This window comes from Brienomyrus brachyistius, chromosome 2, assembly GCF_023856365.1.
Source record: "Brienomyrus brachyistius isolate T26 chromosome 2, BBRACH_0.4, whole genome shotgun sequence".
Taxonomy (NCBI): Eukaryota; Metazoa; Chordata; class Actinopteri; order Osteoglossiformes; family Mormyridae; genus Brienomyrus; species Brienomyrus brachyistius.
The window spans coordinates 13,752,684-13,770,321 of record NC_064534.1 but is presented as its reverse complement, the minus strand read 5'-3'; the positions used below and the strand labels follow the sequence as shown (position 1 = coordinate 13,770,321).

Here is a 17,638-nt window from a genome sequence, read left to right as displayed (position 1 = left end):
AGATCTTTTCCCTCATACCTGTAGGCTTGTGTGTCTGGGGGGGGTGACTGGCTGTGGGCTCTTGGATTCCTTCAGTCCCATTAAGGCTGCATACACTTGGCACGGCTGTACTAACCCATCTTTTTCATCAGTAGTTATAGCTGTTTATCTAGTATTTAATCAAATCAAAGATACTTTTTTTATACCTTGGAAAGCATTCACATTCCAACAAAAATATCAACAAAAGGAAAAGACATGCAAATTCTCTATCAAATGTTACACCAAGTATCTAAAATATGTTATTGTTGAGGATTTTGACCTTTTACAACCATGTATAATAACGTCATTTAAATCCAGAAATTTCCTGCCGACTGAGATTTTATTGTTTTTGATGCCCTCATGTGTGTCTAGTATGATTATAAAGCAGCATTACTTGCTGATTGGAGACACGCATGGGTGTTTGTGGCCTTTAGGGTGCCCCTAGTGGCCAGGAGGGGGTGGTGCCGGCGTCGGTATGCTGTTAGAGGTCTGTTACAGACCGTTACTGCAGCGCTAACTCTTTCCAGAGTGGGGAAACATCAAAGAATGGGCCTGAAATCTAAAGCTGGCAGAAGCCTTTGACTGCGTTTTCCTGCTGCCGCTCTGGTCTGTGCTACGTGATCGAGGTGTTATGGGCTTAGATGTGGGTTTAAAATAAAATGCAAACTGCAAGCAGGTGATGCTAATGCATTAGCATGGGCAGGAAGTGTGCTTCTGAATACGAATGCTGGTTATTGGCAGAGAATTAAGGCATCTGCGGTCTAGGACTCCAAGACAGCGATGTTATGGGGTGGGGGGCTGATTCATGTAACTGTTTTGATAGCCTTGCTTACTCTCACGGTCCCAAGTGGTCGTGGTAAAGATGGTAATTCAGCCTCGGCCAAAGAGCATGCCCCCTGGGATAGGTTTTAGCCCTTCCTGCACATGGCCCAGAGGCAGGTCCCCTCCTCCCATCGCCTTCATTTGACCAATTGTGGTTGGGCAGCATGCGGGTGGGGGAGGAGCCAACCAGGGCTGGATAGTGGCCAGCCAAAGGGAACATGGAGTGCTCTCCCAGGCACACGGCTCTTTGGAGGGCCTTCAGGATGAGGAAGCTCTTGTTGGCTGGCGAGCCTGGCGCTCTGACGTGGCTTGGCTTCCCTCGTTATGAAAGACGTGAGGCTCCTGCGGAGGGACCTCCTGAGCACAGCCTGGAACTGCAATACCGAGGGGGGGGGGTGCTTGCAACCGTGGTGACGGATATGCTTAGCTGTGCACGGTGACCCTGCCCCAGAATCTGGTTTTCCCATCCAACCCGTGCACCCCCCCCCCCCCCCCCCCCCCCCACATGGGGCCCATTAAAACACTTCCTATCTTCTGAGCAGACTCTCCTAGGCAGTCTGTATACTTTTCACCATATGGTTCCTGTTTTCCAGTCAAGGTGCAAAGGTCTGATCTGGTGCTTAGGGATATCTTACCATATCTTGCCCCCACCCCCACCCCCCCCCCCCCCCCCAACCACACACGCACACACACGTGCATGTACACACAATTTGCTAAGCATGGCTCCATTGTTTCCATACCTCAAATATACAGGGACATGACAGCTTATACTAATTAAGTAGCCTGTTTACAGTGTTCATTTTGGGTCCTTTTATACATAACATTTGGGGGAAACAAATATATATATTTTTTTAAAATTGCTTACTTTCCAATAAACCACCGTGTGCATTAATCATAGACCCTCACATATGGCAGCTGTAAGACCCTCTGTGCCCCCCCCCCCCCTTTACATTTCAGGTTCCTAAATTAGGGGAATTGTGATGCTCTGGCATAAAGCCTTGTGTGTACCGGCTCCCCAGCGTTTGCGAAAGGTTCCAGATCCCAGCGTTTCAGAGCCTTTTGTTCTGGCTGAGCGCCGATCCGTCGGGCCGCGCCTCGCTTTCATCTTGTCATTTTTTTCTAGCTTTGTGAGATTTACTTTTGTCTTATTCACAAAGTGAAGGTGTTTCATCAGCGTGTTGGTTATCTAAACCCCTTTAAAAATTACATTGAATTATTTGGTTGTAATTATGTTTTTTGATTGAACGCTTATGGTTTTCCCCTGAAAAATGAACGGAATGACTCTCATTTAAGACGAAACTTGACATCTCAAATTCTGAGATGCAGAAACCAGTTACATTGGATCAGGGACTAGCAATATGCCAGTGGATATTTTGTGGAAGGACATGGGATGGTTAATACTTTGGCCCTTGATTTCTGCTTTGTGCTGCCGACACCTACTCCTAATGCGCTTATTGCCCCCCCCCCCTCCCCATCATGAAGATATTAAGAAGGGTTAAAGAATCAGGCATCTGTGTGCAGTGTCATGAGCGACTGCAGAGAACTGAAGTTAAGCTGTGCAGATGTGTCCCTTTTACCATGCCCTCCCATGGTAAATTTTCATGCATTTATCTACTAGAGGAATTGCCACATGGTACAAACAGTACAGAAGTGAAGGGATGTTCATGTAGCTGGGAAATAATGAAATACGAATAATGATATTGCTGAAAATCTTTTAACTTAACCGGCTGTTGGTTGAACATTCACAGGCACATAGGCTCCTATCCAGAGCTGGAGAGTCATGACCGCCAGGTCCATGCTATCTTAGATAAGAACTCCTGTTTATCTCATGGCGAAAATCTATAAAACAGGGCTCTATGGAGCGCGGTTTGCTGTTTGAGGTCATGCTCAGTTTACACTAACAGCAGAATATTCTCACTCACTGAATTAGCTGGCTAATTGTCTAACTCACTCGGCGATAGTCACTCTTGCTATTCTCTTCAAATTAAAGAGTTCTTTGCAAGCTGATTTTCACATAATTTTATTTTGCGGAGAATCTACAATATTCTTTTTTTCTATTTTTAAGTCATTGCCTTTTTTAGCCCTTTGCTCACAGTCCTGGGTGGTGTTTTGCATACATTTCTTCTCGCCAGTTATTTGTCAAGAGTTTGGGCTTTGATAACCAGATGGAAAAATTAAGTACCAGTATATTTTGCAATGCATCAGAATAGCATGCTTATATTTAATTTACTGAGATTTTTCTTTTAAGCTCGCATGCTTGTCGTCTGAGCATTCATTCTAGGTTGATTCTCAAATTAAAATTAAAGCTGCACACCCTATTCCCGAATACAGGATTCAGCTAATGGTGTCATGCATGAATGATTCACATCAGATCCATCCAACAACACTGCAGACCTGGTTTGAACGTTTGTTTTAGGTGTTTCCCCACCGGGTAGTAACTGTACAGTGAGTTTCCCAGCAGGTGTTCAGAGGAGTGTTCAGCAGAGGACGTCACCCGGCGGTTCTCTGCTGGTCGTGTCAGCCTATCACGGCCTCTGACCGCCCACAAGTGTGCGCTGACGCCCCCTGCCTTCTGTCTTAGGTTCGAGAGCATGTTTGGACCATAATCATGGAGTCTGTGGTGCCCTCGGACAAGGGGAACTACACCTGCGTGGTGGAGAACAAATATGGCAGCATCAACCACACCTACCAGCTCGACGTCGTCGGTCAGTTCCTGTCCTCTGAGCCGCTCTCGTCACTTTTTTGCTGTGGATGGAAACAATGAATGTTCCTTATGTGTAGCCTTTGATTATTGGAATGATAATTATGGTTTCTCTGTGGGTCACAGTACAAGCAGTGGTTTCAATATGAGCTTTTCTGCTGTATAACACCGCTGCAGGTTAAACCCTGATTCAGTCCCCCTCAACCTGACCTCTATGCTGATTCCCTCCTGCATGTTGGAGTGATGTAACTCCTACACCATGAGATCCTGCTTGTGAGGAGCGCTAGTCTGACAGCTCACCTTAAGTCACAATGTTGAGTTTTAGCCGGGGAATCGGGGCACCACCCCTCTTCTATCAGAAGATGCCCAGGGATCTTTAATGACTACAGAGAGTCAGGACCTCTGGGGTTTTTTTTACGTCCTATCCAAAGGACGGCACCATTTTTGGCTCATCAAACTTTGCGTAAATTTGATTGTGGAAAAAATACGTACGCACAAAACGGAAGAAAAATTCGTACGACAGAATGTTATTCTGAAGGCCTCAGCAATTTATCACAAACAAGAAAATCTATACGGATTTTATTAATGATTTATCACGTATCGTACAGTGTAGTATTTGAAATCGCAAATTAAATTCTTCAAAGCAAACACAAACTTTGGCTTATAAGAATAGAATCCAGGTAGAATAAAATAATTATTTTTTTTCCCATGTGGTTGATGGTATGAATAGGTGGCATGTGGGCAGTTATTTCACGGATGCCCGCTTCACAATGGGTGTTGCCTTTTCCCAATTTTGTACAAAATGCTGTATACACCAACATCTGTGTTTTTCATAAGTCCATCCATATTCAATTTAGAGACGTAGGAGGTCCGGAGCCTATCCCAGAGGATACGGGTGCAGGGCAGGGATCAACCCATCACTGGGCGCCCAGCCCATCACAGGGCACACTCATACCCCATTCATTCACACATGCACACCTACGGACAGCATGGTAACTCCAGTCAGACTTGGTATGTTTTTGGATTGTGGGCAGGGTGGGAGGAAGCAGAGCTGTTTTCATTAATATACACATTATTTCCTATAAGGTTTTGGGCTCACCACATTTTGAGCGTAGGATAAAAGGTGGTCAGTTGGATAAAAGGTCTGAGAGGCCTATAAGAAAGGAGCTGTCACCCAGCCTGTGAGAGTTTGCTGCTTCCCAGGCAGCATCGTATGAAGCGGGGTTGCTCCTGGTCTGTAACTGCATGGGTACAAGCAGGAGGAATTTCCCTAACCTCAACCAACTCACCTCTGTTTACTTTTCACAGATTTCCACTGCCGTGTGTTCAGAGTGAGCCTAATGGTCTGTTCCCATGAAATCCGCCCTTTCGTAGTCACATAGTAACCATTTCCTCTTTTTTTGTCTCGCCCCTCCACCCCCGCCTGACGTGAACAGAGCGCTCCCCCCACCGGCCCATCCTCCAGGCTGGGCTGCCGGCCAATCGTACGGCAGTAATAGGCAGTGATGTAGAGTTTGTCTGCAAGGTGTTCAGCGACCCCCAACCTCACATCCAGTGGCTGAAGCACATCGAGGTCAACGGCAGCCGCATGGGCCCCGACGGCCTGCCTTACGTGCGCATCCTCAAGGTAGGGGGCCTTGCAGTGCGTCGTGGGAAATCTCCAATAAGCTGAGATATGTAACATGTAGTTCATGAGTCTCCATCATCCACAAAGGAAATTTTAGTTCAGCGAAGGCGACACGCGAGTGAATATGCATTACCAGTCAAATGTCTGGAGATGCCTGCTGAAAATCATTGTTTTTCAACGAGAGAATGACCCAAAGCACGCCTCAAGGTTATGTAGTAAGTATTATCTCGTGAACAAGAAACTGAGGGCTGCGACAGATGACCTGGCCCCCGCAATCCCCCAACTGTATGGAGCCGGTTTGGCATGAGATGGATTGAAAAGTAAGAGCACGACTGCCAACTTGTGCCCAGAACTTGTGGAAACTCCTTCAGAATGGTTGGAGAAACGTTCCTTGTGGCTGCATCTGGAAGCTGGTTGGAGGAACGCCAAGATTCTGCAGTGGCGTCATTGCAGCAAAAGGGGGCTGCTTTGAAGAGTCTACAACTTGACATTTTTTTCTTTTGGTCGTTGATGCATGTATGTATGATGAATAACAGCTGGAATAGAGACAAATGCGTTAAATGCAGGTGTCCAGACATTTGACAGGTACTATATATTTACTTATTTAGTAATTATTTCTTGCATATTTAGGAATTATTTCAGTTCTGTGCAGAGGCTGGGTGCTGCATCTCAGTCACATGATTTCACACCCTTCTTGATCTGTATTGGCTGAAAGCACGATATGCAGTGTATGCTAGCAGTCAGTCCAATCTCATGTCCCTTTTTGTGCACAGTCACGACAAGCTGTGAGAGTGTCACTGTATAGGAAATGACCTCACGGCCCGTCACCCCCCCCCCCCCCCGGGCTTGACCCACCTGCCGTCGGACGCCGCTGACCTGTGACCTTGTAAAAAGATGTTTCTCTTATTTCCAGCACTCAGGGGTTAATAGTCTGGACACTCAGGTGCTGACGCTCTACAATGTGACGGAGGAGGAGAGCGGGGAGTATGTATGTAAAGTGTCCAATTATATAGGAGAGGCCAATCAGTCAGCCTGGCTGACTGTCACCAGGCACGAAGCACAAGGTAACCACCCTGGAGAAGAAGCGTAGCAGGCATACAGAGAGACAGACAGGCAGGCAGACAGACAGACAGACAGGCACAGCCGGGACACAGACAGAGCAATGCTGTTGTGACACTCGGCTGTTCCTGTGCTCCCTTCCTCCTCACCTTGGTGTTTCTGACAGTGACGCCATGGAAAAACCCCAGCAGAGCAGTTGAAGTGTTTTGATTCTTGATTTCACTTCTTCCCATCCATCTCCGTTCCCCGGGCTGCCCTGCCCTTAGCCGCTGGCTTCCCCCAGCTCTCAGCCCTACTCTCTCTCTCTCTCTCTCCAATGCCCTCCTAAAAAGGCCATGTCTTCTGCCAGCAGACCTTCTCTGCTCTTTGTTGCTCTTTAGCTCTCACTCGCTGAATTCCTTCAGTGTCTCTCCCCCTCCCCTCCCCATCTGAGTGAGTGAGTAATGGGCTGCTCTGCTGGGTACCATTCCATGTAGCCCATCTCCCGCATGTTGAGATGGCACCAGGGCCTCTCCCTGAAAAGGTGACGGGTCAGTGTAGAGTCCGTTAGCCCCACCCCCCGCGCGCTCTAACTCACTCCTCCACTAACCAGGCGTTGGGTGGAATCTCGCAGGATTACCGGGCAGGCTGGGGTGGGGGTGGAGGTGAGACGGGGCCACCCTCGGTCAGTCCTGCCCCCTCATTGGACCATCGGACTGCACCTTCTTTTCTGCCTTATTTTCTTCTCATGCTTTTTTCTCCTGGGCCTTTTGTCGGGTCTGCTTCCGTTGTTCTTTTCTAGAGTGCTGGCCTTAACACCACGGACAAGGAAATGGAAGTTCTCCAGCTCCGGAATGTGTCTTTTGATGACGCGGGGGAATATACCTGTTTGGCGGGCAATTCTATCGGGTATTCTCACCACTCTGCATGGTTGACCGTTTTTAAAGGTATAAATGGTTCGGCTCCTTCTCCTGACTTCCTCCCTCTCCTCTACCTTCCGCTCTCCCTCCCTCCCTTCCCTCCACATTGGCCTGAACTTGACGTTGGTCCATTAAGCTGTGGTTTTGAGATGGTTTGAATAGTACTTGTGGATGCAACGGTTTAACTTGGGTTCTGGTGCAGTAACCAGTACTGCTGTTTGTTTGAGGAAAGCTCACAGCGGCGATTCTACTCTGTCGCGCCCACAACCTACATCCAGCCCTGCAAGCAGGTCCTCCAACCTCCATGTAAAATTTGGAGGTTGGTGGCAGGATTGGCACTTCAGCCACTGGACAAAAACTTCACACTATTGCTTTCCATTTGTAGTAGTGTGCAGCTGAGGTATTAACCACTGCGTAGCTGCGTTCGGGTTCTCATCCCTGAGGTGGATTGTCATCTGGTGGGTGCAGCAACGTTCTCTTACTTCATGCTCCTTTCCTCCTCCTTTATAGTTTTATATAACCTGTTAATAGGTTATATTTTAAATGGTAATTCTAAGTACAAGACTTTCTTGATGCCTATGGAGTAAGCCGTGGACTGCATCATCAGAACAGCTTTCTCGAAGGTCGTTTGTGGACCTGGTATGGATCAGTCCGTCGCATAATTTGGTAATGAGGATATTACCAATAACCGGAACTCCATTTGAGTGAGAAAATTGCAGGACATTCATGGTAAATGGAGCAAATTGGGCAGGAGACGATAACCTTCAGTTCTTCCAAGAGCAGATGGTATTGATATCAAGCAGAATTGTATTTGCAGACTGTTTATTCTGTATGGAGTCAAAATACAAATTGAAACTGATCTTTTAAAATGCTGTTGCATGTAATAGCGATTAGTTTTCGGAGCACACATTCAGGTTGGCCTGGTAACTCTGAGTTTGCTGAAGGCTCCGCGCTGCACCTGCTCGATGGAGTGACTTTTTGGTCTCCCAGTAGGAACCTCGTAAACCTGGGTGGAGAATGAGGTCAGGGTGGGATACGACAGCCAGCCGTGTTTTTGCAGTTCCTTAGAAAAATGTATTTCTTGAGTGGCATTCCCTGCTAATTTATAACTGCAGGCTAAAAGATACCAAACACAATTCAACAGAATAATGGCTTTTATTTTATTTTTTTTCCCATTTAAAAACTGCTGTCTAGTTATGCACAACACTCAGCAAAAATAGCCTTTTGCTAAATGTGTTTTGTCAGATCTTTGAGGGAGCAGTAATTATAAGTGCAGTCAGGCCATCATGTTGGAATTTAACCGGCCCTACCTTTCCTGAACCTCCTCCTAAAATCTCCCTGTCCTAGCTGAGATGGGACATGATTCTCATGTCTCCCTCTTGTTCAATGAAACCACGGCTAGTCAGACCCTCCTATGGAAAGCTGCAGTGTGCAAAACTCTAGTTGCCCGAGACCCACTGTAACATTACAGTGTAAGATGAATCCTAGGAAAGTCATTCATTTCTGATCAACTTACAGAACTAAGGAATTTTAGAATTTTTTTAGAACTGTATCTAGCATAAACTTGAACAACACATTTGAAAACATTTTCTTGCTCACTGTAAATTTCCCTGAGGGTTTGATAAAGCTGGTGGTTTTATTCAGATTCTTCCTATCTTGATTGAACATTTTTTTTGTGTGTGTGTTTGTGTTTGATCATACGACTGTTTTGTGATAAGAGCCTTGAATAGTCAGCCCCACTGATGTCATTTCCTGCTATGAAATGAACCTCAGTGTGCTCTTCAAGGTCGGCTTCGATAATTGGTCTCCCTTCTCTGGGAGTTCAAATCCTGGTCAGGAATTTGAACGTTTTAGTCCAATTATCGGCTCATTTGTTGAGTCTTGAAACACAAGTGGAGATCTTCCGTGTTGTTGGTGTTGGTGTAGCATTAATGTTGGTGTCCTTCAAAGGGAGAAGCAACAGTGCGAGACCTTCCACCTTCTTTTTTATCTTCTTAAGTCTCAATTGATCATCATTCAGTGACAATTACTCCGGAAATACAACAACCAGTTATGCACTATAATACAAGTCAAACCTGGAAATACTGGGAATATATGAGATTTTGTATCACCAAACAGCACTCAAGAGCCACATTTCTAAATTGATGAATTTCATGTACTACTTACAGAATAATAAAAAATACATAAGGGAGATTGATTGTGAAGCATTACTTCTAATATGCTGTGCTGATTTTAAGGTTCAGCCTTTTGTTTTTATGCGAGTAAATGTTTTGCTGTCTTATTGAGCGCTTGTGTGTAATTGCTAATCTGTTAAAAACAGGACCCGCCTTTTCCCGGCCTCTATAAACATACAGCATCTAAAGTCCAAAAACTGCCTGAGTTCCACATGCTTTTTCTATATTTATTAGAAGGTGCTTCTTTGAGCCTTTCTGTTTAAATGCCCCCATACCTCCTGGCGGGCCAGGCCCAGCGTCGGCTCCCAGTGGCGCGTGGTTCTTGCTTGGTCGGTTTACCACTCTTAGCTCTTGGGACGCCTCAGGACTGGACTGGCCTGTTTCTTACTCAGAGGGAGGTCGCCAGCACATCTTAGTGCCAGGGAACCAGAAGTGAAATCTGGCACCACAATGGGGCCGTTATTGTGGCACAATAGGATTTTGTTCTGTGCTCAGCGGCCTTTGCGCTGCGGGTCCTGGTTTTAATGCATGAGAGATGGCAGGCCGGCGCGCGTGTGCACCAGTGTGCGCTCGGCACTCGCTGTCCTCAGCCCTGCCTCCTCTCTGTGGGGAGTGTTTGTGTGCTGTTGGGAGGGGAAGGGGTGTGGCCTTACTGTAGCTTGGTTTATGATGTCACGTGCTCTGCCTCGATTAACCCCTCCCCCTCAATCCGCATGGTTAGCCACGCCCCCCTCACCAGTGCCCAGCCAGACCTACCTGGAGGTGCTGATCTACTGCGTGGGATTCTTCCTAATCTGCGTCATGGTTGTCGTCGCCATCATATTCAAGATACGCAGCACCTCCAAGAAGAGTGACTTCAACAGCCAGCTGGCCGTGCACAAGCTGGCTAAGAGCATCCCCCTGCGCAGACAGGTAACAGAAAGTAGATGGGGGGTTTAAACTCTTACTCCCCCTGCTTCCTCAGCTTCCACGTTCCTCTGCAGCCCACCCCCCCCATCCCGCCCCCAACCAACATATTTTTTATTTTCATTATTCCTAGCGCATGATTCATTCTTATTTATGGATGCACTAATTATATGGCCTTTCTCTGTGGGGATGGATGCTTATGACTTTTTTAATCAGGCAGGCATTTTTCAGCAAACACCGAAGGCGCGACAGGTATGAGCAGAAGGCAGACTCTCATTATCCTCCTCCCGCAAAGAGGCCTCCTCTGTCTTGCTGCTACTTATAACTTCCTCCACCTGTCTCCTCCTACACCCGCTGCCCTGGACGGACGTGGCTTTGCTGCTCCCGTCCGTCACCTCGCCCCCGGTCTCAGACGTTGATGTTGTGGTCTACTCTTGCAGGTGTCGGTGGACTCCAGTTCCTCCCTGAACTCGGGGGTGATGCTGGTTCGTCCCTCGCGCCTCTCCTCCAGCGGCCTGCCCATGCTCTCCGGCGTCTCGGAGTATGAGCTGCCGCAGGATCCACGCTGGGAGGTGCCACGCGACAGGTGGGGGAGGAGTTAGAGCCACTCCCAATTTACCGATTAAAATGCACCCTGAAATATTTACCGCATATCATTGTGAATTTGTGCACTGATAAATAGAAAAGCAAGCCCCTAAATTCCCTGTCCATCCTACAGGCTGGTGCTTGGGAAGCCCCTCGGAGAGGGATGCTTTGGCCAGGTGATGATGGGAGAGGCCATTGGACTGGACAAGGAGAAACCCAACCGCGTCACCAAGGTGGCCGTTAAGATGCTGAAATGTAAGCGGAGCAGGGGCTTGCCGACCGAGAACATCACAACAATGCGATGAGTCTGTAATATAGACCTTCATTGAGACAGATTTTGTAGATGTCGCTCAAGACTGAGTTTCCAAGGGTGATACAAAACATGAGTTATGACATTATATGCAAAATAATCAGAGGGAGGATTTGCTCCTTTAGCTATCATACATTGTGACATGTGTTGGTGTGAAGTTAGCACACGTATATGGGTTTGACAGAAACCCCACATGCCCCCCCCCCCCCACCCGTCTTCTGTATCTCCAGCCGACGCGACCGAGAAGGACCTGTCAGACCTCATTTCTGAAATGGAGATGATGAAGATCATCGGGAAGCATAAGAACATCATTAACCTGCTGGGTGCCTGCACCCAGGATGGTGAGTTCTGGGGGGGGGGGGAAGGTTCAAGGACGTTAAAGGGCGTCTTCTGACGCAGCACGGCTTGGAAAACGAATAAAGCAGGAAGAGGGAGAAGCATGTGATGCTTTTTTAGAGGCATATGTTTACAGTGAGCACTTCAGCCTTCAGGCATTTTCCAGTGTCCTGTTCTTCAGATCTCATGTAATCGACAAACCCTGGTCCTTCTCAGCCCGGCACCCCCCATCCCCCCCAATCCCCCCAGCCTTTGTCATCACTTTGTCATGCTCTCTGCGTAGTTCTCTAGGTTTAACTTGCCAAGGTCCCGTTATCCAGGCTGTAAATCATTTAACTTGAACCTTTCTGGTTTGGCGTGGAGCCTTTTCCACACACATTAGCAGTAAAGTGTATCTCTCTCTCTCTCTCCTCCCTAGTCTTCATTGGAAAGGAATCAGAAAATGTTCAGAGTCTTATTATAGGGCCCCGGTAGGGATTCTGCTGAACGAGATCTTTCCCTGTTGTTTGGCTCGTGTTGAAGGGAGCTGATTTGATTCAGCGTGACAGCTTCTTCCCCTCTCCTCACACTGCTGCGCCCAGCTGAGCCGCGTGTGTGGTTATTTGAAGATACAGCATCCGTAGGTGGTGCTGAGATCTCCACCTAGACTTCTGATGTTATTCCTGTTTGCTGTTCCCGTTCCATCACTGGTCTACAGCACCTTTGACCCAGTTTGTGGCCCCAAAACTCCACAATGAAATAACTGGTCTGAAACTAGCTAACGCCGCCCCATTTTATAACCTTGTTAGGTAAGTCAAGTCTCTGCCATCCCATCCCGCGTGCAGGACCTCTCTATGTCATCGTGGAGTACGCATCCAAAGGCAACCTGAGAGAATACCTTCGAGCCCGCCGCCCCCCCGGCATGGAGTACTGCTACAATCCCGACCAGGTGCCCGTGGAGAACATGTCCATCAAGGATCTTGTCTCCTGCGCCTACCAGGTGGCTCGGGGGATGGAGTATCTTGCTTCCAAAAAGGTGAGTGAACGACCGACGTACTTCAGCCTGGCCTGGGGAGCGGGGGGGGGGGGAGGAGGATCTGAGGGTTGCTTTGATTGCCCTGAGAGATTAATAAATGCATTGACGCCATCGCTGTGTGTCCGTGCGCAGTGTATCCATAGAGACCTGGCCGCTCGCAATGTCCTGGTGACCGAGGACAGCGTGATGAAGATTGCCGACTTCGGCTTGGCTCGAGATATCCACCACATCGATTACTACAAGAAGACCACTAATGTAAGTGCAACCATAACCATGGTGTATCTTCTGGTGCTGTTTGATCTTCATTTTCACTGCTTTCCTTCAGACTTGAATGTCCTTCTAGTGATAGTGAAACTGAGCTGGGGTGAGAAGGGGGGGATAATCACAGGTGGAGGCCAGTTGTAAGACTGTGTCCTTGCTGAGTCGATGCTTTTCCATCTGTGTCTTTCTCTCTTATCTGGAGCTTGCAGGGCACTGGGGCTCAGTACTTATGTAAATTGCATTTTTATGTTACTGATATTCTTTAAAAGATTTTCTGACAAGTAATTGATACCAACTTTAAAAGTTTACTATGAGAGACTGAGTTTGCAATAGAGATGCTGATAGGAAGCATATGTGTGTGTATCATTTGTAATTCTGGAAAATCTGATCCTTTTAAGCGGAGGTTCAATAATAGACGAACCGGGTATCTTTTCGAGGGATCCAGGCATGTTTGGCTTAGGAACCTATTGTTTTTGACAATTTTTTTTTTTTTGTATGTATGTATTCATTTATTTTAATTTTGCATATGTGAAGCACTTTTGTTAGGGGAAGCTGTTTTTAGTGCTATATAAAGTAAGTTACCTTAATTACACAGTAATGTTTTTGCAAGGCAGTATGTTCACAGTGTTGTTAAATTTGCTTGGATAATAGGTCATTTTTGTAGTCTCAGGAAGAATTTGCTAACGAAGTATTTCCTTGTAAAGGCAGCAAACTCTCAATCACAAAAGTATGAACAATAGTCTGCTGGCTAGTAAAAAAAAATTGTATGTAGGACTACATTTAAGCTGTTCCTGTCCTGCTGACTAGTAGCAGAAATCCTTGAGTTCCTTCCCTGGTGCGTTTTCATTCTGTTATTCCATCATTATGAGCTTTGAAATGTATGCTGACGACCATGGCACTCTGATATGTGGAGACATTCCTTGGTAACGGGGCTTGTGATGTCACCGCAGGGTCGGTTGCCAGTGAAGTGGATGGCCCCAGAAGCTCTGTTTGACCGGGTATACACACACCAGAGTGACGTGTGAGTATTACGTCTGTTAACTGGATGGTACAGTGTGAACAGCGCACTGCGGATAGCAGTTAGCCTCCGATTAACACCTGACACAATCTTGCAGTCTGGCTCTCGTTTGTGCCCTTCTGAGCTGTGTACGTCCCCACAGGTGGTCATTCGGCGTGCTGCTGTGGGAGATCTTTACACTGGGCGGCTCCCCATACCCTGGGGTGCCAGTGGAGGAGCTCTTCAAGCTGCTGAAGGAGGGCCACCGCATGGACTGCCCATCCACCTGCACCCACGAGCTGTAAGCGGCACGACGACTTCTCCCCCTCTGACCTGGGAGATGATGTATTTTTTTAAGCCTGTAATGGCCATAAGGCATCTTGGCTCAACTGAAGATTCAACAGAATTAGCCTGGCATAATGTTCTTCTGCTGGCACCAGGCCGTCGGGTGTCATGAATCTATCGTTGCTTCTGGGCCTCCACGGTGCCCTATGTTTGCAGTGACCTCCGCCTGCCTCCTCCCAACCCTGTCCTCTCACTTCAGGTACATGATGATGCGTGACTGCTGGCACGCCGTGCCCTCTCAGAGGCCTACCTTCAAGCAGCTCGTTGAGGACCTGGACCGTACCCTGGCCATGTCGTCCAATCAGGTGTGTTTACCTCCCGTTTCCTCGGCGACCCCCTTACAGGCATCAAAACTATGTCTGCATGTACCAGTTAATCTTCAGTGCAGACGTTTATATTTACATATTTAATAGGCATCGCTCTAATTCATCCAATGCAGCAATGGGTGCATGTTTAATACAGCTAATGCTGCTTGTATCGCAGTGATTAATCAGCATGGGGACCGTGTTGTTCGAGGTAATGAATGCCAAAAAGGAAATAAGAGGATGAAAGTTCTTGTTAGCCAGTGAAACTCCATGTAGCAGTGCCCCCCCGTCACCCGGTTCTTGGTTCTGCAGGAGTACCTGGACCTCTCTGTGCCCCTGGACCAGTACTCCCCCAGCTACCCCGACACACGTGGCTCCACATGCTCCTCGGGGGAGGACTCCGTGTTCTGCCATGACGCCGGCGCCGAGGAACCCTGCCTGCCCAAGTTCCCCCCCCAGCCCAACGGGCCGGTCTTCAAGAAGCGCTGACGACGTTGTGCCAAAGCGGTCCTCCCCATCATCCTCCTGTTCTCACACCACACTGCCATATTTCCATGGGGCCTCCCTGCTGGCTTAGACTCGCATAGAGATGAACCTTTCTGTAGGGGGGGGGCACGGACCTCATTTTTAAACGTCCACTTTATAATTATGAACTTGAACATTTTGGCTGCCTTTGAATAGCCTGGACCTAGACCGAAGGCTCTCAATGGAGCACTCAGCGATGGAGCAGGCGCTGGGGAGGATGGACTGGGGGAGGGGGGGGGGATGCCACTGAGGACAATTGCTCCTACCCCTGTCCTACCTCCCTATTACAGAGGGGAGACATTCTTTTTGCTCTTCAGACTTTTTCTCAAAACAAACACAGATCATGCCAAGAAAAACCTTGCACCTTGATTTGCTCCCCAGTCGGCCAGCACATTGAGACCCAACAGCATTGTGTAAATACAGTTATAAATTTATAAATGAATATATATTTCTTATGTACTCATGTTTATTTTATTTTGTCCCCTTTTTGTACATGGACACCCCCAGTGGAGTAGGGTACGAGTGATGTGACGAATCCCTGCTGAAATTGTATTGACCGTTAACTGGCCAGTTGTCCTGGGTTTGCTTTTAGACCTGGCATAACCTGCTGCTCCAATACAGGTACTCTGTTCCTTTACCACGCTGCAGCCTCGCTCTACCCCCGCGGGAGTGTGGGTGTCGGACCCGGGGGAGACGCCGGTGGGTCCCGTATCCCACGTGTGACACGTCCTCAGTCGCCGATGCCTGCTGGTGACAATCTGAGAAACCGTGTCTCACGGTAGCAGCGACGATGGTCCGTCTCTGCTTGCATTTCTCTTGTTCTTTGAAAGGCACGATCGACTGTGGCCGTCTTGTCTGTTAAACGTCAGAACCATGTGCATAAAGGAGTTCGGTGCACTTTACTGCTGCATATGTCAAATAGGAGCTGCATGTTTCTGTTCCCGCAGAGACCGCCAGGGGGCGTGCTTCTGGCAGACCTCTGACTTTGGGGCTCTTGCGGGAAATGCTTGTGTCATCGTAAAGGATCATCATAAATAAAGAGCTATTAAAAATAAATTTCTTCAGACTTTTGCAGCATGTAATTATTTTATAAACTGGCCCATAAATATTACTTCTGAAGATGTCAGCCATGTTTACAGGATTTGGTGCAGCGGCCATTTTAGCCCCAGGCCTGTTTAGTGTGGGGAGGGTGATTAAACATGGTGTCGGAAGAGGTGGCGGCGTGCAGTCGGTGCTCCGGCTGCCTGGGAAAAGAGTATCGCAGCTCGGGAGCCTGGATTCCTGCTATTGGCTGAACAGTCACCGTGAAAACGCTCCCCAGGCCAACAGACAGCTGCTTTGGATGGTGTCCACTACCCTGCGTGACTGAGGGAGTACTGGGGCTGGACACACACATGTAATTCTTTCACGGTTCTGTCCCTTCGTGCTCATGTTTGTCCAGAAGGCCGGTCGTCCCCATACAGTATCTGCTAAATCATTTTTGACTCAAAGCAAATTATTTTGATAACGTCCGACTGTTTTCAGCTGTTTCTCGACCCTCCATACCGTGCAGCAAAGCATTGATTCGCATGATGCATCTGACCACCCAAGCGCATCTCCTGCTCTCTGTACACTAGAGCACACATGCAGGATCCCTCTCCTGTTCATTGCCTCTGTTCAAAGTCTAGGGTGTTCCTACCTTTAGACTTACAGAATGATGGATTATCTTTTTAGGGTGTTTCAACTTTTTGTCTTCAGGCTGGTCTCGTGTTCATACCTTTCATTTACTCATTTTTAGTTCTATATGATGCCGTTATTTGAATTTTAGGATTCGAACCCATGACCTTTAACACATTGTGCTGCTTGTTGAGCTGTAGCAGCTAGATGAGCTTAGGTTGCTGGTTTTGCCCTTTGACTAGAAACCATAATAAAAACATGAGGCCAACTGAATGTCATTTATGGTGCAGGTCTTCTAGGTATCTTGCGTCTATGCGATGCAGAATGATAATAGGCTAGCATTTGAAATATACTGGATATATACAGTGGGGGGTTCCGATGAGGAGGCCCTAACCTCCAAATTCTAAAGTTATTTCCTGCAAACTCACCTACTGATTTACCAGGCAGGTTGAAAACTGCTTTTTCTGGAAGGTTCCTTTCCAGGAATTATGTGACAGCTTCCTGTTTTACATGTGGTAAAGATTGTGAATGATTAAGCTTGGCAGGAGTCCAGACCTGCTTTACCAAAGGTGTGGCCCTCTTCTGGGGTCTTAGCTTGGGGGTAGCTGGTGCTTCTGGAAGGTTGTGTTATTTCTTGGAAGTCTGAGGTGTTAAAATTGGCATCTGCCCCCATCAAAGCCCCTGGAGAAGCACGGCTGGGGAGGCGGATGCCGGGGTTTATGGCCGGTTAATGGCACACGCCTGAGGCTCATGGGACAATTGAGTGGCATTACCGCCGCCAACAGATGGGTCTGCGTCGGTGGGGCGTCCCAGTCATGCCGGGGCTCCGCCCCCCCTCCCCGATCAGCTGCCGGTCGCTCTGAAAGTATATCCGCTGATGATCGCTCTTTATCATTGAAACTGCTAATACAGCAGACTTGCGGATGGGATGGTTTGGTACAAAGTTTCTTAGTCACTCTGGATAAAAGCATCAGATTAATAATTCAAAGACTCATTTATCAATTATTAAGCTATTAATAGTGTATGTTTTCTTCACCGTGTCCTGACATGCCATTCTGGGTGGTGCTCTGTCTGGTGGAAACCTATGGATTTTTCTC

The 17,638-nt window shown here is 47.7% G+C and overlaps 2 protein-coding genes across 2 annotated transcripts in view; one reads left to right on the top strand and one right to left on the bottom strand.

The window, feature by feature from the left end:
- The window catches only part of fgfr1a (fibroblast growth factor receptor 1a), a 37,915-nt gene extending 21,974 nt beyond the window's left edge, over window positions 1-15,941 (top strand). Inside the window, 13 exon segments of the mRNA XM_048980041.1 lie at window positions 3,422-3,545; window positions 4,978-5,168; window positions 6,082-6,232; window positions 10,022-10,212; window positions 10,647-10,792; window positions 10,925-11,046; window positions 11,332-11,442; window positions 12,262-12,452; window positions 12,585-12,707; window positions 13,664-13,734; window positions 13,874-14,011; window positions 14,255-14,360; window positions 14,673-15,941. Coding sequence (XP_048835998.1) covers window positions 3,422-3,545; window positions 4,978-5,168; window positions 6,082-6,232; window positions 10,022-10,212; window positions 10,647-10,792; window positions 10,925-11,046; window positions 11,332-11,442; window positions 12,262-12,452; window positions 12,585-12,707; window positions 13,664-13,734; window positions 13,874-14,011; window positions 14,255-14,360; window positions 14,673-14,849 — 1,842 coding nt within the window. The 3' untranslated portion in view covers window positions 14,850-15,941.
- The window catches only part of tcf7l1b (transcription factor 7 like 1b), a 611,697-nt gene that overhangs the window by 271,268 nt on the left and 322,791 nt on the right, over window positions 1-17,638 (bottom strand). The window lies entirely within an intron of this gene.